The sequence below is a fragment of the Orcinus orca genome, chromosome 10 (assembly GCF_937001465.1).
Source record: "Orcinus orca chromosome 10, mOrcOrc1.1, whole genome shotgun sequence".
NCBI lineage: Eukaryota > Metazoa > Chordata > Mammalia > Artiodactyla > Delphinidae > Orcinus > Orcinus orca.
In genome coordinates, this window is record NC_064568.1 from 11,686,848 (window position 1) to 11,710,054 (window position 23,207).

At 43.4% G+C, this 23,207-nt stretch overlaps 1 protein-coding gene across 10 annotated transcripts in view; it reads right to left on the reverse strand.

Moving 5' to 3' along the window:
• Positions 1-23,207, reverse strand: part of ITPR1 (inositol 1,4,5-trisphosphate receptor type 1) — a 320,128-nt gene that overhangs the window by 269,730 nt on the left and 27,191 nt on the right. For all 10 annotated transcript variants that reach the window (XM_049693591.1, XM_033437203.2, XM_033437207.2 and 7 more), the window contains one exon: positions 20,886-20,956. In XM_049693591.1, coding sequence (XP_049549548.1) covers positions 20,886-20,956 — 71 coding nt within the window. The remainder of the gene's footprint in view (positions 1-20,885; positions 20,957-23,207) is intronic.

Below are 23,207 nucleotides of genomic sequence, written 5' to 3' on the forward strand. Positions count from 1 at the left end.
TTATGAGTTTGGGCAAGTTTCATAACCTACACAGTCATCTTCCCTCGACTAGAAAATGGTTATAATGCACCAACTTCACCGAACTGAGGTAAGGATCAGACAATATAAAAGTGAATGAGGGCTTCCCTGGTGGCGCAGTGGTTGAGAGTCCGCCTGCCAATGCAGGGGACACGGGTTCGTGCCCCGGTCCGGGAAGATCCCACATGCCACGGAGCGGCTGAGCCTGTGAGCTGTGGCCGCTGAGCCTGCGCGTCCGTAGCCTGTGCTGCACGACGGAAGAGGCCACAGCAGTGAGAGGCCCGCGTACCGCAAAAAAAAAAAGTGAATGAAAGGTTTTTGTATATACACACTCTCAGGCGCCAGCAATCCAAATGTCTTCTTACGGTGCCCTTAGAAGATACTTTCTGCTCCCCAACTCTATCTTCCTAAAGAAAAGAACTCCTTTTCCAACTCAGAAGCATAACTCAGAAAGGAGGAAAAAGAATGTACATGCCTATCATCATCATGATAATACTGTTGAGCACTAACTACATGCTTACAGTGTCCTTGGCTTTGCTCTCAGAGCCCTTCTTACACCCCTTAGTCCCCTAAACCCTCTAAAGTTGTTACCATTTTACTTAGGAGCAAATCAAGACAGAAGAATGAAATACTTTGCCCAAGATCACACACTCATCAGGATTTGAACCCAATAAAGATGCTTCCAGAGCCAAATTCTTTTTTTATACCATATGCAGCCTCCATACACAAGTACTAGAAATAGGAAAGATTTCCCTACCACTTTCCAAGAAAAACTACTTCCTCCTTAAGACGAAAAAGGAAAACGCATTGAATTTGAAGAAGATCATCTAATTTATTTTAGGTTTTTCTCTCAAGCTGAATCTTTTTGGGGAACCGAAACCAAACTGTTTTTGATACCGCGAGTAAGCTCTTGGTTCTTAAGAAGCTGTTCCAATGAAAGCAAATCAAAGGGCAAGCTCACAGAATGACCCTCCAACATCGCCATCACAGAAAAGTCCATTGCGCTTTGCAAACTGGCACTGTCGTTCCAAAATAACTGAGATGGGTGGCCCCCAGACTTGGTCAACGGAAACCCAGTCACGTGTATGAAAGGCTCTTCTTCACCTAGTCCCATTCATCTAGCCAAACCGAGGAATTACAAACAAAATGCAGAAATTATTCACTTGGGGCATACCTCTCATATGCCAGCCAATAAAACAAATCAAGTGGCTATTACTCACTAAGTTACCTGCTTTCACCAACAGTCATACTATTAATGGCAGATACTGGCATCTGGTGAACATATATGGTTGCTTGCATCCATTTAAGATGACTTTACATGTTTAACTTCAACTGGGGAAAAAAAAAAATTCTTCTTGTTCTTATAGATAGGTACCTTAAAGTATTTATCCTTGATAAAAGCCAGTATTCTTTAATCACCAAAACACTAAAAATTAGACAGAAGGAAAACCACGTGCAGCCCTCCACTGCAATCAGCGTACCGCATTATGGAGGTCCTAATGTCTACCCTAGCTATTTCTAACACCTTTTCCCTGGCCGCTTCCCCCAAATTCCCTGCAGCTAAGAACAGTATGGAACCCAGTATTGACCAATGAAACAAAAATAGGATCCTGGGGAACACGAAGATAAGCTTTTGTTGCCTTATTTAAAAGGACAAGAATGAGAGCAGAAAGCTCACTGTGTTGCCCCCATCCTTTTAATCTTGCCATGAATGCAAACAGGATATCTGATGCCACAACCGTCAATCTGTAACCAAGATGTGACAAGAGCATGAAAAGAAAAGTCCATACCCTGAGTATGTGGAGCAAAAAGACAGGACACTTTAGAGTCCTTCGCTAAACCTGAGACTGCCCATTCTCTGGATTTCTAATTAAGTAAACAACAAATGTACTTACATTTTAAGCCACTATTAGACGGACCTTTCTCTTATTCAAAGTCAAAATCATTCCTAACAGACTCAAGTATCATTATTTATTCCCTGATAAGCACCACAGCAGACCAGTACCCAATACCTCCATTTTTAGGAACTGATTCTAGCCCAGGTGGTTTTCTTGGGAGCTTCCATGTCAACACAGGTAACCCTAAGCCCCTAGTCTCATCCCCCTAAGCTTTTTCTGATCCAGAGGAAGACATCTGACTGAAGCTCTTCCTGGAATTTTTGATCATTAAAACAACAGAGATCAGTCTCTCTCCAACGATTAAAACTGTAAAATTCTAAATTTCAGGAGCTATTGGCAGCCGTGTTTTCCAACACCCAGAAAATGACACTTTGCAGGAGGTAAAAAGCCAAGATTGTGCACATCTATTTTTTTTACAGTGTGACCAATTCTGAATGAGCCTCTCAATCAAAACACAAAAAAAGCTAGACGAAATATTGAAACACATTTTAAGGCACCTACTGAAGCATCTACTGAAGTAGATAGCTAGTTGGGAATCCAAAGAACCCAATAAAGAAGTGAAAGCAAGACCCCTGGGTGGTGCATGAGTCCTAAAGCTAGCATTCACCCTGTGGTTATCTGGAAAACCTGCTGACCTCAGGCTTCCATTTTGATAGCTGTACTGGATACAGGAGATAAAGCTTTGAGCCTAATCAAGGTCAGAAGTCTTCTAGGAGACTCCTGCATAAAGCCTGGACTCCCAAGGAGTTACACCTCCGAAGCAATGACGAATAACAAAGAAACCTGCTCTGGTAATTTGTCTCTCTTGACTTCGGCACTAGATATAGGAGAGGAAACTCTCCTATAATTCGTAACCACAAGTGAACCCAGATTCACACTATACAGGAAATCTTTAAACTCTAAGCAGAAAACAAAACAAAATTAAAGAAAACCTTAGGCCGAGAATTTGATTTAAAGAAGTCCTGAGCTGTGGCATCTCAGGCAATTGGCGAAAGGAAACACTTTTCTCTGGAGGGACAGAGCTTTACCGCAGTCCTCAAGGAATTCCCACAGATGAAAATCCACGAAACACAAGCAACAGTCAGAATCACAAAACACACAGGGAAATAAGACACCAGTTTTAGAGCAAGCCACTACAGAAAAGAGAGTCAGATCTGGAGGGAACTGGAATTTTTAGAGATAGAATATTTTAACACTATGTTTTGTTTCGTTTTATGCAACAAGAAGTAAAACAGAGGCTTGACAATATGGAGGAATACGGAAGAATGACCAAACGTTTTTAGAAGATACAAAGAGAATTTTAGAAATGAAAAACAGAATTGAAATTAAACTCTCAAAGAATAAACAGCAGTTTAGAATACAACAGAATTAGTAAACAAAGACAGAGTTGAAAATCTATCCAGAGCACAGGCTAGAGAGCAAAGATGGAAAAGATGAAGAAGTTAAGAAGCATAACCTAACTAAAGTTCCAAAAGACAACAGACAGACTGGGAAGGGAAGTATTCCAATAGATAATGGCTCAGAACTCTCCACTATTGTTATAAAAAAAAAAAAAAAACGCTCAATCTAGGAATCTAACAAATATCATTTAGGATAAAGGAAAAGAAATCAACACCTGGAATCATACCGATAAAACTGCAGATAAGCAAAAGCATAGAGCAGATCCTAAAATCAACCAGAGAGAAAAATACAAACTTTCTGCCAATTGCTTTTAACAGCAAAAATGGAACCCCAAAAAAGAGCAATGCTGAGACAAAGTACCCATCCACCTACAATTCTATACCAAGCAAAACTATCACTCGAGAATAAAAGTCAAATTTGCAGACAAACAAAATAGAACAAATATTTTCAAAGAAAAAAAGAGAATTTACCACTAGCAGACCCTCTAAATTCTATAGGGCATTTCTGAGGTGGAAAGACAATTATCCCAGATAGTCTGATAAATTCTAATGTGTTAAGTCAATTTTTAAAAAAAGACAATATAAAAAATCATATCTAATATGTAAGCTTAAATATAAAATAAAGTACTAACAAGAGCATATACTCAGAGAGGGTGACAGGAATCAAAAGGTTTTAAGGTCGTTATATTGTACGTTACGCTTAATTAAATACACATTAAAATATCTTGAGTAACTGCTATAGTAAACATATAAAGTATAACCTTCAAGCTGGTAGAGGGGAAAAAAATGGAATGGAGAACAACAACAAAAAAAGCCTTCAATGAAATTTAAAGAAGGAAAAAAATAAAGAAAAAAATGAGGTAAAGAAAGAAAAACACAAGCTAAGTTTGTAAATCCAAAAACATCAGTAATTACAACAAATATGTATGGAGTAAACATTCCAATTAATAGACAAAGATGGTCAGAATAGTTTTAAAAATCTGGTTATGTGCAGCTTAGGAGAGACATCTCCAAAGCGTAAAGACATAATTTAAAAGAACAAGTTATACCAAATATATACTAACTAAAACAATTCTGGTGTGGGTTTATTAATAACAGACAACAACAGACTTCAAGACATAAAACAGATAAAAATGTTCCTTGCATAATAATAAAACACTTAGTACATCAGGAAGTTATAAACAATTTTACAAGTGTTAGCCTTTACTGACATAACTTCAATAAACTAAAAACTAAAAAAACTAACCACAAAAACATAAAACTTACAAGACAAAATTACAAATCCACTGTAATAGTGGGAACTTTTTAAACCTTTAAAAAATGTTTACATACAGTTAAATTCACCTTTTTCTTTGGTACACAGATGTACGAGTTTTAACACATACATGTACTGTATAATCACCAACACAACTAGGATATAGAAGAGTTCCATAACCTCAGAAAATTAACAGTGGGAAATTTTAAGAAATGTCTTGATAGTTCCAGCATACAAAAAAACAGCAACAAAAAAAGACCCTAATGAACTCATATATAGGATATTGCACCCCAGGCTGGAAAAAGCATATTCTTTCCAGCACAGTGGAATATGCATAAAAATAGGTCACCTGCTAAGCCATAAAGCAAGTCGCTCCAGTTTTAAAGAACTGATAGGATGCAGACCATATGGTCTGACCAAAATACAACTAAGTCATAAAAAAAATTTTTTAAGACAGAACCAGAAATCCCTCATACAACTGAAAACGTGAAATACTTCTAAATAACTCATAGATAATAAGAAATGATAGTAGATATAAGAAAGTATTTAAAATTTAATAAGAATAAAAAATAATACATGTCAAAATAGGTAGGATGCAACTAAAGCAATATTAAAAGAAATCCACAACTTTAGATGCTCGAATTACAAGGTGAGAAGGGCTCAATATTTGGAATTGATTATCCAACTTAAGAGAGTAGGAAAGGAAGGGTAGAATAAATCCAAAGAAGGTAGAAGGAATAAAATAAAAGGCAAAAATTAATGAACTTCAAGACCAACCTACAAGAGAATCAATAAAGCCAAAATTTGTTCCTTTGAACACTAACAAGACAGAAAAATGTGCCAACACTTATCCAGAAAAAAAGAACAAACAAATAATATTCAGATTATTATTAGAATAATCCTGTTGATGCTGTAACAAATTACCAAAGTTTAGGAGCTTAAAGCAATACAAAGCTATGCTCTCAATGTCATGAAATCTAAAATTAAACTGTCAGCAGGGCTGCACCCCTTCCAGAGGCTTCAGGGGAGAATCCATTACCTTGCTTTTTCCAGCTTCCTGTACTCCCTGGCTCATGGCCACATCACCCAACTTGTTGCCTCCATCCTCACATCGCCTACTACTAACCCTATTCCCCCTACTTCTCTCCTATAAGGACCTTTGTGATTACATTAGGCACCTCCCAAAATCCAAGATAATCTTCCCATCTCAAGATCCTTAATTTAATCACATCTGTGAAGCTCCTTTTACCAAATAAGGTAATATATTCACAGGTTCTGGGGGTTTAAAAGTGGACACCACGAGGGAGAGGGAGACTCTTAAACTTACCACAGGGCCCACACCAGACACTTCTGGGATTAACAAGATAATAGAAGGATATTATAGGTTTGAAAACTTAGACGGCATGGCTACCTTCCTAGAAAAAGACAACTTACAAAACTGACCCAAGAAGAAATAGCCCTTTAAGGACATAAGAAAACTGTCTACTGATAAGTAGTATATCTTGCTATAAAGAGAACCTATAGGTTTTTATAGTTTCCAGGAAGAGCTAATTCCAATGCTACACAAACTCTCCCAAAGAACAGAAAAACAGGGAACATGGCACAACTCCTTTTAGGAGTGTAGTATAACCTTGACACCAAAACTAGATGAGAACGGGAGAACACAAAGTAGCAGATGTGCAGGGAGAGGAAGAGACCAGAGATGGACACAGGCCGCTGAAGGTACTCAGTGCCTGAATGGGTCTCTTCCTGAGCCGCTGTTGCATCCCTGCCCGTCATGCAATTCAGCTGTTCAGCCAGTGCTGTTTGAGCCAATAAAAGCCCCTTTATGTTGCGCTAGTTCAAGCTGGCTGTTACCCACAACCAAGAGTCCTGACTAGTGCACCATTCCACCAACCAACTGGACACACTCCATCTCTTCAATGATACTTGCTAAGTATCATTAATTCAATTAACCACATTAATGCACGGGCCTGAGGACACAAAGGTAGTGAAAGCCAGGCCAACCGGACACTTTAAAATGTGTGCTGTCACTTTTCAACAAGCTAACTGCATTTTTTCTTAAGCTATTATTATTATTTTTCTAACATCTTTATTGGAGTATAATTGCTTTACAATGGTGTGCTAGTTTCTGCTGTATAACAAAGGGAATCAAGTATATGTATATGTATATCCCCATATCTCCTCTCTCTTGCGTCTCCCTCCCACCCCCCTAGGTGGTCACAAAGCACGGAGCTGATCTCCCTGTGCTATGCGGCTGCTTCCCACTAGCTATTTTACATTCGGTAGTGTATATAAGTCCATGCCACTCTCTCACTTCGTCCCAGCTTACCGTTTCCCCTCCCCCTGTCCTCACGTCCATTCTCTACATCTGCGTCTTTATTCCTGTCCTGCCCCTAGGTTCATCAGAACCATTTTTGTTTTTTAGAGTCCATATATATGTGTTAGCATATGGCATTTGTTTTTCTCTTTCTGACTTACTTCACTCTGTATGACAGACTCTAGGTCCACCCACCTCACTGCGGTTAAGCTATTATTAAGATGAATTCAAATGATTTGGGCACAGTGACCTGATGGAATACATGGAAACAATGAACATCAGGGAAATAAAACCATGTCTAGGATTCAACATTCTCTAAGAATAATCCTCAAAGTAGTTCTCACTCATCTCTTCTCGTAAGATTGCAAATTCCTTAAGGGCAGAGACCATTTCTATTTGTTCAGGTAGGTGACCTTGTAAATAGTCAAGAAGCTTGCACAGTCCAACGACCTTTCAGACTGTTTCTAAGAGTCTCGCCAAGCACATATTTTCCATTGCAATAGTTAAGATGCCGATACAGAAACATGCAAAATGGTGAAAAACTCAAGTGGAGAAAGTTTATAGCCCCTTAAATATAGCCCACACTTCAACTTCTATGAAAGAGCTGTTCATGGGTAAAAGAGAAAAAGCTGAAATCACAATGCATTGAGAGAGAACATTTATCATGATGTTATTGATAAGAAGATACAACAGTGGACGTTCCAGAAAATCCTGAGTCATGTTTTCAAACAGTAATAAACTTGGCAAAGAGGCGAACTCAATTACACCTCTGCAGCATCCATGGCAGGCAGTGGAAAGATTAGACAAGAATGTCAGCTAGGGATCTGACTACATGTCCTGAAACCACAGAGGCTGAAACCTTCCTCGCTCCAGATACGTTAACACAGCTTTCTGGATTGATGCAACACTGGTAACATTTCGAGCCATCGCCAAAAAGATGAGCTACTGCAGGCAGGGCGTCTCAACAGACAGATGACAAGAGATACCAAATTCTGCGTAATCTACATACGGGCCATTTTCTTGGCGCTCAGTCAGCGCTCAGTGACCAGCTAACTGTGGGGTTGAGGGAAGAACACAGCTGTACTCAGAACTCAGAATGAGGGGACAACAAAGGGGCACTGGCCCCTTCATCACACATTCAGCATTCAAAGGAACTAAAGTCTAGAACCTAGCTGCTAAGATTTCAGACAGGAAATAGCTTTCCAAATGCCTCTCCTTCTCCCCAAGCCGACTAAGACACCACCAACAAGTGTCCTTGTGAGAATCGCGGCCCAACATCATTTTCAGCTCTTGCCTTGTGAGTCTGTACCCAGCAAGGGACAACTGGAAATAATGCTGAATGTTGTTTTGTTCTCTCAGCAAGCTTTGTGTATCCATTCCTGACAGATCTGAAAATAAAGTCAATGCTAACATTAAAAAAAAAAGAAAAGTTCTTCTAGCTTGCAAGAGACCAGTGAAGGACAGTTATGGGTTTCCTTCCTCCCCCTGACCGGATCAAGGGACTGCATTCCCCTGGGCTTTTATATCCTTGTGTAATAGTTAATTAAATACTCTGTGCTTACTGGTTTATGTACTAGAGAACACTAATTTTAGAAAACCGATTAGCTAGTTCTTTCTAACTGTATGTTATTGTAGCTAAGGTCAAATTTTTCACTGAAACTATGGCAACAAAACCCCAGTATTCTTTGTCAACAAGACCAAAGCAAAGTTCTCAAGAGCAGGCCTCTACGTGATGGCTAAACCTAGGCTGAATTATTCTATTTTCTACCTTTACCTGAAATGCCATGTTTCTGAGAATGGATATGGGGGAGGGGGTGACTTCTGTCTCAGCAACGTGCTAGCAGTAAGTCCAAGTGAGCTTATACTTAAGTGTCATCACTGATAACATTTTTAGACACATATAATTTTAGCAGCACAAAATATCCAGACATTTCAGAAGCACCCAAATTGGAACTCACATGTACCTGGAAAAATACCAGACCAAAAAAGGCACTTCTAAATGTCAATAAGAGAAATAATTGTCCAACTGATTTTCTCAATTACTGCAACTGCTCTAATTGGAGTTTTTCTGCCCTGGCCTCCAGCTATTGCTTTGTCAGGGAGAAAAGACAGACTCTTTGAAGGGACACATTCTTCTCCCCACACCTGTGGCCACTCTCCACTTTTCTCCCCAAACCAGTGGACACAAGCACAATTCTTGCCTTCTCTAGGAGCCACGCTGGCTTCTGCCTTGGCCAACAGTACCAAGGAAGCAGCCGCTGGATATCCCTTCTCCTGGAAGCTCAACTGTCCTCAGAGTCAGGTACAGAATGTCACTCTGCAGGCCAACTGGCAGGCACCCCTCTGAACTTACAAAAAACACACAGCAGGGTGGGGGGTTTCAGGAAAAGAGCAGATTGGCAATATCTGTCTCCTGTCTGTCAAGAGTGGTCGGAGTGCCTGCTGCTTGGGTTAAGATAAACACAACTTCCTCTCTCGGCTGGGCCTGTAATTCTATACGTAAGGCAGGATTGCCATCTCAAGTGAACGCCCCATCAGTGAGTGAGGCCCTGATCAAGGCTTGTGTAAGTAGAGAAAGGCCTTTGGTTTCTCTTCAAAAGGCTGCAAGCTCTCGAGCTCCCTCTTGTTCATGAACTCGCTCAATAAAGTATAAGAAATGCAGCGAGGTTAAAGTGTGTCTGGCCATGGATATCTTTGTACACTCCACATACTGAAGTTTTAAAACGGACATATCAACGTCTGAAGGGCAATGTCTGATGTTCCTAAGAGATGTCCTGAAAGCTGTTAATTGCAAATTGAGCCACAACAGCTACTCAGCTACCACATATTAAGTGCTTAGGTTGTGCAAGGCATGCTGCCAACGGTGTTACACACATGCATCACCTCACCCTAAAATAATCCCATCAGTTCCATGCTACTATTAACCACAGTTACCAGCTGGGGAGACTAAGGTGTAGAGAGGTTAAGTAATTTGCCCACGGTCACACAGCTAATGAGAGGTGGGGCAGGGACCTGAGCCTGAGTCTGACTCCAGAGCCAGCACTCTCAACCACTATGCCCATGGCCTCCCCAATACATCTTACCTATTCATTTAAACCAGATCTGGCAGGATCTTGATTCAGAAAGGTTTTTGGATTTTTATATTTGCTCACCTTTTCAAATATTCAATAATTCCATCTTTCCACTACTACCTATTGTTTTCTACCCATTGAACTGAACATACTTAGTTCCCTGAGAGCTACTCATGTGGACAGCGTGTCTGTAACTCTCCCCAGCTGTTTGCTGACCCAACGCCCCCAAACACAGGAAGCAAAACAGAAGAAACAGCTGGGTCCTTTGGTGGGAAAACACAGACACTTACGGTCAGATGGGATCATCTACCTAACCTCTGTCCCAGAGCAGAAATCGTCTCCAAGATCCCTGACAGATGTTCAGACCCTTATGAATGAGAGGAAACTCAGTAATTTGAAGCAGGCCTCTTCCCTAAGCAATGGCTCAGTATTTATTACAGTCAGAAGCACATTCCTAAAATCGAAAACTCTGCCTCTGGTCACTTTCCTCTGCTGGCCCTAATTCTCTATTGTTCTGGGCTCAGCACATCCCTCCCTATGACAGCCTCACAGTGAGAGGAGACAACTGTCAGTTGTCCCTTCGGGCCTTGCATCAGCATGGCGGTTTGTCAGAAATGCAGAATCTCAAACCTCACCCAGACCTACTGAATTCGAATCTGCATTGTAACAAGATCCCCAGGTGCCCATGCAAGTTTCAGAAGCCATGCCTTAGAGGTTTTTCTTCATTCATTCTACAAATATGCAAGAGCCTGCCACAGGCCAGGGCCTGTGCAAAGCCTTAGAGGGAGACAGGCACAGCTTCCGAGCTCACGATGAATGGAGTGGGTAACAGTGAAGTCATCCGCCGGCAAGAGCAGCTCACCGTTTTAGGGCATTTAGTGCGGGCCAGGCACTCCTTTAAGTGCTTCACGTGGACTGGCTCCTTTGACCCTCACAAAAACACCATGAGGTGCATATAAGAATCTTCCCATTTTCAAGATGAGGAAATGGAGATACTGAGAGGTTCAAGCTGACATGACCAGCATAAAACAGAGCTGAGAGTCAAGCCCTAGCAGTCTGGCTCCAGGGTCCGGGCTGACAAGGAGCAGCCTATGTGTACACAGGGTCGGCAAAGAACCTCCACAGGGGATGCCTGAGGTCTGAAGGATGAGTGGGCATGACAAAGACTAGGGGGTCCCAGGAGGAGTGACAGAGATGGGGAGATCATTTCAGACAGAAGATAAAGGACACGCAAAGGCCCAGAGCGCAGAGCGAGTACCCTGACTGCCAGGACGAAATGCCTCGGTGTGGCAGGAACACAGAATGTGGAGGTGGCGGGGGGGACGGCAGGTGAGGCCGAGAGGGCAGCAGGGAGACTCATGCAGGGCCCTGTGAACCCCGAAAGCATGTCCTTTATCCTAAGCACAACTAGGGAACCACCAAGGGCACCAAGCAACCAAGTGACATCATGAGACCTGCGCTGATTCCTCTAGGCGCAGGGAATGGATGGGAGGGGCCCCAACGCTCAGGCCCAAAGAAGACAGAGAGGAAAATGCAGAAACAGGCAAGGAGACCACTGCAGCAACTTAGGTGAGAATTGCTGTTGCCCAGTTAGTCTAAAATGTCTCAAGTTCTCTCAGCTACTCACCGTTCAGCATGAACGTCATCACTTTGGGACCTATCCTCCTGGTCACCCCTCCTTTAGCTTTACTCCCATTGAGCAGTATGACTCTTAAATGTGGAACCCAGGATGTGATAAGAGCCCCCAGATGCTTCTTAAGAAGCACAACTCTATTAATTCACTTGAATGGTTGAGTAGAGACATTGTCAAGAACACTCCAGACATGGGTTCAAATCCCAGCTTGGTCCAGACTGGTTACTGACCCTCTCCAGGTTCAGGGTACCCAACTGTAAAGTGGGGATAATACACCACCACACCACAGGAATGCTCCAACATTCAAGAGCAAAGGCATACCATGACTCTGCCAGAAGACCAGGCGCAAAGGAGGAAGGGCATTAATTATTGTTTGTTTTTCATGATCATGTATTGAATGAGGCCAAGGAATCGCAAAACTGTGGGCGTAACAGAGAAAAAAGATCAAACACTGGGGGAGGTCAAGGAGAAGACACCCTCAGAGGATGAAGCCAGTCCACATTCCAGGGAGAAGACAAGTCAACTATAAGAAATCTGTTCAGAAATCTTTCCAGACTCAGGTAGTTTGGAGAGAGGTTATAGCACAGCATCAGGCATCCATGTAGGAAAAAAATTAGCCTTCAGTTAACCTAAAATGTCATCAGCAAAAAACGCTGCAAGAACCAGGAACAGTGAAAACCATTTTAGAACAAGCACTAATTCCTTTTCAACCAGCTTTTAACTAAGGACCCTCATTATGCCGGGCACTGGGCCACGAGGGCAGGGCAAGATCTGGTCCCTCCAGGTGCTCCAAAATCTAGCTGGGGAGACAAAAATAGAAGACAGCTGTGATACACACTACGCTGAAGGTTGTGAAGTAGGCAGTTAGCATGTACCTCTAGCATGCAGACATTGGCTCCTGTGCAACGCATTTCAGAACGCCATATTTCGGGGCAGTAGAGGAAGAAGCTGATTAAGAAGGAATCCAGTAATTTGGCAAAGGAATACTCAAAGGCCCGTCTCCTTCTAAAGCAGTTTAGAGGAGGTATTATAAGGAAGGCTTCTGATGTCAGACTGTCTGGGTTCAAATCCTGGCTCTGCCACTTCGCGCTGTGTAACTTGGACCCACCACTCAACGTCTTGTACGTTAGTTCCTCATCTATAAAAGGAGGGCAAGACTTCATAGCTCTGTAGCTGCCTTATGGGGTTGTATGAGGGTTAAATAAATTAACGTATGTAAAGTAAACTATACAAATTGAATAGATTAAATTTCATTAACATATGTAAGCACTATACATGGTATTCACTATTATCTGCATGTATGGAAAACACATTATCATTAAGTACACAAGGTGATAGGATAAAAAAAAATTTTTTTTTAAATCCATTGTTCAAACACAGCAGCCTAAAAGATAGTGTGGGTGGGGACCCAGGGTGTGTCCCAATCCCAATTTTGACACAGAATTGCTTTCTGAGCCCAGGAGACGACCTAAATCTCTCTAATTTCCTCATCTGTCAAAAAAGGGAGGGAAAGAATTATCATAAACTCAAGTGATTCACCACATAACTTCATCAGTGGTCTGAAGACAGGATTATAAAAGCCTTCACCAAAAGAAGAAGTCCTTCATCAACCACTACGTTCTGCTTTCAGGAGAACCATATAACAGTATGATGCAATTACACATGCTCTCTGTCCAAATCAATTTTGCCCTCAATGGAGGAAGCCACAACGGCAATACTGAGATTCAATCAGATGACAAAGAGAACACATCCCTTACACTGGAAGCATTTTATGCATATAGAGCTGAAATTTGCTCTCCATTAGCAAATGAATTATTATGAGTAAATGAATAGAAAACAGGGGTCTGGGGTCTACTCTCCCATGGGTGACTCAGCTATTCAGAAAGGAAGCTATCCAAGGCAACGGAGTATAAAGCTCTCCTGTGTCCGTGTGCAGGATGCCCAGCACCTTCAGACACGCATCTCAAAGCTTTGAGCAAGTAGGCAGGAATCCAGCGAGGGCCACTTGTAGTGTGTGGGACTCCAGTCTAATCACGCAGCAGGCATCACCTCAGTGACCGTGGAACATGCTGTGACCCTTCTATGGTGTCCGGGGAATTGAATTACAGTGTTGCGCCCTTTAGATGGAGTCTGTTGGTTCAAGATTGGGATAAGCGGGTAAATCTGAAATGAAGATTATAAAAAAACCTACTAATCTTTTTATTAAATTTGAATTGATTTTGTGAATACGGAACACGATGCAAGAGACGTTCCCACAAAGCAGCTGCTCGCACACACAAAACCTTGAATACGCTTCAAGGCATATACATGACAAGCACCTTAAATAGACTGATTTTTCTGCCTTATTTATAACAAGACAGGCAGAAAACTCAGTCCCACTGCGAAAGGCCCATCGTGGATTAGAATCAAAAGAACAAACAAAATTTAAGGGAGGACCTCCCCTTCGCATGTGGGTATTTAAAACTAAGTAAGATATGGGTTCATTCCTTCGAGGCCTTGCCAAAAGAAAAAAAAAAGGAGAAATAATGTTGCTTAGCAACAATTAGACAACGGGCAGGGAAGGAGAGCGGGGGTGAACGAAAGCTGAGCCTATGAGTTCGTTATGGCCACCCTAGTCCAGATGACCTCTGTGACCCAAGATCCAGGCCGTGTCCCCATTTGGCCTCAGAATAAGGCCTGGCTGTTTCCATCCATTCGTCTTATCTTGACGAGGACGACCTGTAATCCCAAAGAAATAGAAACCTACTTCTGGACAGCACGAGGCTCCTGGACAACAATGCTGCCTTGTGAAAAGCTAACCGGCCTATTTCTGGCGCTGATCACAGTTTCAAGCTAAACTCCATTGAGCAGATGGGAAAACGGAGGCCTGGAGAGATGCGGTGACTCCCCCACGGCGTCACAGTGGTTGGTGGCAGAGCCTGGGCGGGGCGCTAGCTCTCAGGTCAGCTGGGGCTCTCTACTCCAGGGTTAGCAGTTTTCCCACATCTGCGAAGAACCATCCCCCACCTCGGCCTAAATGGGAGGTAAGACTGTGATCAGATAAGCAGGTTGCTGGTACTCAAATACTTCTCATCGCTGGATCATGAAAAATGCCATTCTTATTTGAGGCTCCCTTCAAAACTGCTGGGAGATCCCAGGCCAGTTCACAAAGAGCTTGCATGAGATGGGAAACACTTCTTTCTCTCTCTCAAACAAGCCATCTTGCTAAATCCACAAGCCCCCTAATAGGTGGGCTGACACAGTGCAAGCATTCTGGGACTGCAGAAAAAGAAGAGTCCAATAAAGTGAAAAGACCCTAAGTCTGATCCTCAAATTCACAGCCATGCTTCAGGTCCAGAGTGGTTTGTCACCGCCAACCAGCACACTCCTCATCCCAGTATCATCCTGAGACCATGATTCCTAGGCTGTCAATCTTTTAAAGGGGACACGTGCTGAGCAAGCAGGAGTCTGCTTCAGCCAACATGTTACTCAGGAGATGCCCGGAGGCAGGGTTATACTGCCCCAGACCAGACCCTCATTTGCATTACAAATAGGATTCAAATAATGTTGCAGGTCACAGACAGAGTACCCCACACCTTGTTAAAAACGCATTAAGTTAAAGGGTCCAAGTGGTTTTCTATCTTGCAGTGGGCTTTCTTCCTCATTTATATGGTCCTAACTTAATGCTAGAAAGAGTGTGGGCAGACAGCAGAAAAGTAATAACCTAGTCCATTCCCATTTAGAGACTGCAGGTGACACGGCTTGAAGGAACCCTGTGCTTTACGCGGGGAAGGGTCCATAGGGCAGAGGGAAGACAAACCACTGGGTCCAGGCCTTTGCAAGAGTGTTCTGGCCTGACTCTGACACTCACACATCATGTGATGCTGGGCCAGCTCCTCAACCTTGTCAGCCAAAATGGCATCAGGGGTAAAACAGATACACCCTGGGCTGAGAAGGTGTGGCAAACCTCAAGGAGAGAGAACACATGAAAAGTGTCATCATCTACTTTGCTCCAACAAACTACTAGATTACAGGGGCAACTTTCCTACTTTATAGAAAGATATTTCACCTGCTGGGCCTCTACTTGCATATAAACAGCTGTCACGTGGACAACAAATTACTCTCAACACAGCCCTGAAAAATTTTAACTGTGTATTGGCGTTGACTTCCTTGACAATGTCTCTATCTTTCCTCCCTGGGACACAAATGGCTGGTGCACAGGAGGCAACCAATAAACGTTTGTGTAATGATAATAATCATTCTAAGAAGGGACATTTAAGTGACTATGGGCAAGTTACTCAATTTCTTAGGGCCTCAATTTCCTCATCTGCATAATGGGAACACTGATACCTACACCTCACAGGAAGGTTACCAGACTAAAAGAGAGAATCCACGGGAAATGCTTTGCACAACTAAATTCTCTATTACTGTCGGCTACTGTTATTTATAATGTGGGTCTGTTTCTCCAAGACACCTTAAGACTCTCAAAAAGCCTGGGGGACTGTGTTCAACTCATCCTGCCTTCCCTTATCACCAAAACCAGCAGCTGGAACACAGTAGGACCTCAGTGCTTGTTGAGCTGAACACTCATTTTCATAATACATCCACCTAGTGGATTATTACGCTTGAAACCAACTTGATTAGGGGAGAAGGCGAAGCACAGGGGACAAGGGTGATACTTACCTAAAACACCCACACTTTCAGCCTGATCTCTGAGCTCTTCCCCAATCCACATGAAGCACTGAACGACATCAGAACGCTTCCTTTCTCCTCACCTTTCCCTGCCCAAACTAAATTCCTCCCCATCTTCCACTCTGAGTTTTCTTTCAAACAGCTTTTCTTCTGAAACTAAAGGTTCAACTACAAGGTTAAAAACCTCTCACACCTTGGTGACACTGATACGATAGCATCTGTACAAGATCAAGGATTTGGGGCCAAGATTGGCCTCTTGACATAAATGGAAAAGATCAAGTTTTGAGGGCAAGAACTGGACCACTGCCCCAGTCTGAAAAAGGAGATTACGCAATAAACCGCATCAACACCAAAGCCTATCTTATTTCCCAAAAGCCCCAGTTCTTATTTCCACTCGAACAGTGCTGAAGGTTATACTTAAAACAGCAGAGATTCTAGGATCAAAATGGACGATGGTTGTTAGTTTCCATCTTTTCTTTGCAGAAGATGCCGGTATATTTACTAGGGGGAAGGGATGGGTGGGAGTGAAAAGGAAAAGATAACATAGAGAAAGGAAATCACTAACCACAAAGCTTCTATTCCCAGTTTCAATCTGATGTTTGCCTTCCCTATTCTTTTAAGATTACGGGCAAAGCAACACAAATCAGGAAGAAAAGAGATTCTGCCTTCCCTTCCATGGACACTGGTGCTTTAAAATGGTACCACATTAACAAAAGGACGAAAGTAACAATTATTCTACATCTCAGCTCTTCTCATCACCTAGAGGGCAGGGACACGGTCCAAAATTCATTCGGATAATGAAAAAGCCTTGGCTTATGTGAAACAGATGTGCAGCCAATCTTTTCTTCCTACAGACAATGTTAGGGGCAGGAGATATAGTCCAAGGAATCACAAAAAAAGCAATTCCCTTGGAAATGTGCTTTGACTCATCAGAAAGAAGCAAGTGTGTTCAGTAGTTTCACTCTTCTGCATCTACTGTGAAAAATAACAGCAACCAGTCACTGAGCAAGCCTTGTGTACCCACCTACTCTGTTTGGCTATTTACCCATATTATCTTCAATCCTATTATCTTTATGAGGAAGGAATTCTTTTTCCCCCATTGCATAAGTAAGGAAACAAGCTTAGATATTTAAGTCATCTATCAAGATCACTCAGCTTGTATATGGGAACACCTGGGCCTCAAATCTAGGCCCACGGGGTCCATGTACACACCCTTAACCACAGAAGCATTTAAAGACAAAAAGTGGAACCATATATAAGAATTCACATATAGTTCCTTTCCCTTCTGCCACCATATATGAGTATCAGGCTCTGTACTAAGAACTGGGAACAAAAAGACAGGGATAACTAAGGCTTCCTGAGCCCTCAACTAAGGGCCAGGCTCCCTCAGTACTAAATGCGGAACACACATTTAATCGTCACAATGACCTTATGAGGGAGGGGCTGATACCATCTTGCATTTTGCAGATGAGAAAACCAAGGTTCACGGAGGTTAAGCCATTTGTCCAGGGTCACATAGCTAAGAATGAGTAGAACTTGGATTTGAACCCAGGAAGCCTGATACCACAGCCTATGCTATTAACCACTAGGGTAGCAGATTTCAAGAGGAGCTCACAAAATGAAAAACCCGAAGTCAGAAGCCACAGGGAGTATTAGATAAATAGGCCTTTGGCTTCCATTTACTTAAGAACAGGTTATGATGGTTCTCAATATAGGAAACAACTTGGCAAGGAAACAATGGAAGCGACAGCAAACCCAAATGACTAAATGTAGCTCTGCTGACTGCTTGGATAAAGACTCCATCATCCTATGCGGCCGCTTGCCAGCACCTCACTTTTCCATATGTGTTTGTTAAACTTTGAGGTGCAATGGCACAGCAAGGAAATGGACTAGAAATGTCTCCAAATTGCCCAACTGCCCTATGCACCATTTCTAAACATCAAAATGACTTCAACTTCAAAATAGACTAGTATTTGGAGAGGCAGTCATCCCTTTCTAAAGAGAGATCTTTCTCTTCATTTTAGAGAAAAATGTTTCAAAGTACGCTACACCAGAATTGAAAGGCTGCTTTGGAAAAGGTCGCCCGGGTTCCAAAGTGGAAGAGACCTTCCTGGCATGGCAGTGGCTGCGAAGGGAGATGGGCCTGGGCCCCTCACCTGTGTGCAAAGGGCCTCCAGCTCACCACAAGGAATTTAGGCAGCCCTGACCTACATTCACAAAGCCTGCAGCAAAGCTTGTTTTGAACCAGATTTCCCACAAGTACAAAGCACCTCACAACCTAGAAACCTTTATTTTTAATTTATGGGGAAAGACAGTCAACAAATTAAGTCACTGTCACGTGACCACCTGTAGAACCAGGCCAGGCCATAAATGGAATTTGGTTCTTTCTAAATGGCCTCTATCGGACTGTCACTTTTATCTCAGAACAATCCCTTGCAATCAGCCACCAGGCATACATCTAAGCACCAGGCACTTTTACCCTAGTGCCAGGAAAACATATATCTCTCCCGACTTCCCCTGGCTATGGTCCTGTTTATTTTAACGTTCTAAACCTGTATTCAAATAGCCACTGGTTAACTTTGTACAGTACATTAACATCTTTCTCAGCTTCCTTTCCCAACTCCCAGAGCCTGGGTGTAGAATGGGATAAGAGCTCACTTCGGACCCAAGCAATAAGCTTCTCATCCCTTCACTTGGTCCCTGCTGCAAAAGCAACGTGTGGGCCAGCTCCCTGCTACGTAGTAAAGCCGGGAATTTATAGCTCAGGATCTATTAGCAGTGCTTCTTAACCTAGGCTGCACGGAAGACTCACCCAGGGAGCTTTCAAAATATCTCAAACGCCCAATTAAATGAGAATCTCTGGAAGTGGAGCTCATACGTGATATTTCTGAATGTCCCCCAGGTGATTTCTCTGTGCAGCCCAAGTTGACAAGCCCAGCTCCTACTGCACCCATCACCAGCTCTGTGACTCCAGACAAGGTGCTAAACCTCTACCTATGAGGGCTTCAATCCCCTCCCAGGGAGAACAGACCCCTCCAAGAGCTAAAAATGCTTGCAGAGCCCTAAGCACATTATCTGTCCGTCACTCTTGGCTCAAGTCTATCACTCTTGGCTCTTTTAAAAGATAAACTGCAGCACATTATATAATTCAGAGGAGGGAATTAATTCTATGAGTGAGTGACTGGATTAGGATCACTGAATCCAATCTTTCTGCTGCACTCAGGATTCTGTTTTGCAAGATGACATGGAACAGGAACTGAGAAGAAAAAGGCAACAGAGGCAACAGGAACCTCAGGTTCCTGTCACATCAGGCTTACGCCAACAATTTTTTTTTTTTTTTTTTTTGCGGTACGTGGGCCTCTCACTGCTGTGGCCTCTCTCCCGTTGTGGAGCACAGGCTCCGGACGCGCAGGCTCAGCGGCCATGGCTCACGGGCCCAGCCGCTCCGCGGCATGTGGGATCTTCCCGGACCGGGGCACGAACCCGTGTCCCCTGCATCGGCAGGCGGACTCTCAACCACTGCGCCACCAGGGAAGCCCCACGCCAACAATTTTTCTTTTTAACAGTCTCCCACCAGCACCCCCCAGGTGAAAACATTCTGCTGGCAGACTCATGCCAACTGGATGCAGCTCAACACTGAACGTCTTCCAAATGGTTTCTCCCCATCTGAACGTCTGCCTCCTATTTTATTCTAATTTCTTTAGCTTTTATCCAAAAAACTCAAACAGTTTCTAAATCACCTAACAATAAGAACTTATAACTCAAAGGATACAATCTGCAAACAGCAAGGTTTAAACTCTTTGGGACTGAAGCCATCAGTCAAATACCTAACCCAGTGGGTTCTCAGCCCTGGCTGCATATAAAAATCACACGGAAAGCCTTAAAAATGCCAGTGCCTAGGCTGCAACCTTAAGAGATTCCTTAATTGGGCTGCAGTGGGGCCCTGGGCAGCCGTTTGATTAAAATTTCTCCCAGATAATTCTACTACACAGCCAGAGCTGAGAACCACTAACCACAGCAACAGCAAAAAATTAAAAAAAAAACGTTTCTCACTTTAAGATAACAACAATATTTTAAACACCTTCTGGAATAAACTAAGCTACCTTCCAAGGAAGGCATCAAACGCAAGAGGCCTACTAAGAAAGACAACACTGCTAGGCTACCAGCAGGAAAGCCGTCCCACCTATGCCCTTTAACTCAAAAAGTAAGGAACAATCGAGGACTTCTCACTCCCAGGCGAGGTATCTAAGGATATCAAACCCCCAAAGGGACAGCAAGATCTGCTGAAGTAACACTTGTTCCTTGTGACTCAATCCAGAAATCCTGTTTGTTTGGCCATATCTGCACAAGTGTGAGGCTTTAAACTGAATTAGCACTTACCAACATGTATTCAAGAGACAAATGAAGGCCCTAATACAAGCCAACCCAATCTTGACACTGAACTTATTTATGCATTTTCAAGAGGTCAGAAAGCTTGAAATTGGTATCATACTTTTAAAACATATGTAAGCAAATAAACCTATGACTGCTTTAAAAAAAACTAAATCCACACAGAGCAACACACTTCATGAATGTTCAAATGAGTCAAGGGACCCGCTCTGGGAAGGTCACCAACTTACCTCTGAATTTCTTGGGTGGATTGTTAAGGTCCCCAGCTTCTGGCTGTACAACACAACGATCATCAACCAGGCTGCAAAGAAAATAAAGATAAATGTTGTACCAAGCGGAGTCTAAGAAAATAAAACCCTAAGCACTAGGCAAAAATCAAATACTCAGGGCTGTTCCTGCACAAAACTTAGGCTGCCCTATTCTCCTGCCAGGGAGCCGTTGACACCAGAGGTTTCCTATGTAGGGAGCTAAACCTCATCCAAACACCCAAGACTCTGCTTCTGCAACGGACACATTCAGCTACTGTTTTCTGTGGCTCTTTTCTCTTACCCGCAGCCATGAGAGATCTGAGCACAGCACGCACTAATGCTCAAGTCGGGGGCATAGCAAGGGATCCGCGCGCTCAACCAACGGTAGCTGAGGGGCCCACCCCATGCCAGGCACTGAGCTAGGTCCTGGGATGTGAGGATGAGTAGAAGCCAGGCCCCTGCCCTTAGGGAGCTCAAGGCTAGTTTGTGCAGGAGCCACAAAGACAAACTGATAACAAGAATATAAACCAAAGGCTGTAAGGGAAGAGAACAAAATACAGCCAGAAACTAACTGTGCCTGAGGCCATCTGAAAAGTTGCTGGTGGAAGAGCGAAAACTGGAGCTATTGAAAACTGAAGTCAAGGTGGGGCATGAAGAAGAGGGGAGCGTTTTCAGGGGGAGGGAACCCCACGTACAAAAGCATCGAAGTAAGAAAGGACTTTGGAGCTTCAAAAGCAACTAGTGCAAAAATTACAGATAAATAACCAGCCCCAAATTATATATAAAGCCCCCATGTTTAAAGTCCCAACTGAGGGCTTCCCTGGTGGCGCAGTGGTTGAGAGTCTACCTGCCAATGCAGGGGACACGGGTTTGTGCCCCGGTCCGGGAAGATATCCCACATGCCGCGGAGCGGCTGGGCCCGTGAGCCATGGCCGCTGAGCCTGCGCGTCCGGAGCCTGTGCTCCGCAGCGGGAGAGGCCACAACAGTGAGAGGCCCGCGTACCGCAAAAAAAAAAAAAAAAAAAAGTCCCAACTGAACAATCTGACTTGTACAATGCTTTTAGAAGAACCAATTTTAAAACAGTATTTTTGTTTGAACAGATGAGGAAATTGAAGCTCTGAGGAGTTTAAATGACTTTTCCAAGTTCCTAAAAGTGGTATCGGTAAGATTGGCTCATTTTCCAAGTGACCACAGAATTTGCTCCCAGTTAATATGGTTTTCCAGGGTTTCTTCCATTAGTCTGTGTCTTATCCCAAAGGCAAGGTACCGTTAAATACCCAGCCTTAAATCTTACTGCTCCTTCCTCCAAAATTCCCTGACAACTCCTAAAGTCCTGCACGTCTTTCAAGACCCTGATTCAGAGCCCCCATCTTCTCCATGAAGGCCCTCAAGCCTTTCCTGCCCCAGGCCCTCTCTGCCTCTGCTCTGTCGCCCCAATATCACTGGGCTGAAACACAAATGGTGCACTAGGCTACGAACTCCATGAGGGCAGAGATCTGCCGGCTTCGTGGCTCAGAAGGTGCCCGGGGCCAGCACACTTCCTGTCCAGGCTGGGTGCTCAGTATTTACTTGGTGGATGAATCAAAAGTGTCCCACCAGCAATTTGCCTCCTTCAGCTCCGAGACACAAGAGCCCTCTGCATCAACAAGAGGGACAGTGTGGTCACAGCCTGAACTGTAATGCGAAAATCAAGAGCAGAAAGTCAAGAATCACTGAGCCTCTGTGAGTATAAATAAGGTAATGCCACCAGATCAAATATAATATGTGTATGCAGGGGCCGGGGGGAATGCCTTGGAATCCAATGCAGGACTGGGTTAATTTATCATCAAGCTCTCAAACAAGCGGGAAGAGGTAGGAGAAAGGGCCCCAGCCTAGGCTAGAAGAAAGTGAATTGTAGATGGCACTCGGCCACCTACTAGCAGCACGACGCTAACTCCATCACTTCACTCCTCCTGGTCTCAGTTTCTTCATGTGTAAAATCGAAGAGTAGGTCTCAAGGATTCTCAAGTAGGCAGATGTTCCTAAGACTTTTTGTGTCTTAAATATATTGATACCCGGTGCCCATCCTCCCCAGGCCTACTAAAGTCGTGTTCCAGGACGGGACCCAAGAACCTTTATTTTTAACAAGTTCTGCAGGTGATTCAGAAGCACTTCTCTGACAGTGCACGTCATACGCTTGGGCTGTCCAAGGTCCTAGTCGAGTTCTAAAGTTCAGTGAGTCAATAAAGCCATTTGGAGGTAACCACCATCTATGTAAGTGGAACTGGGCAACATAAATGGAGCTGGAGGATGATTCCACAAAA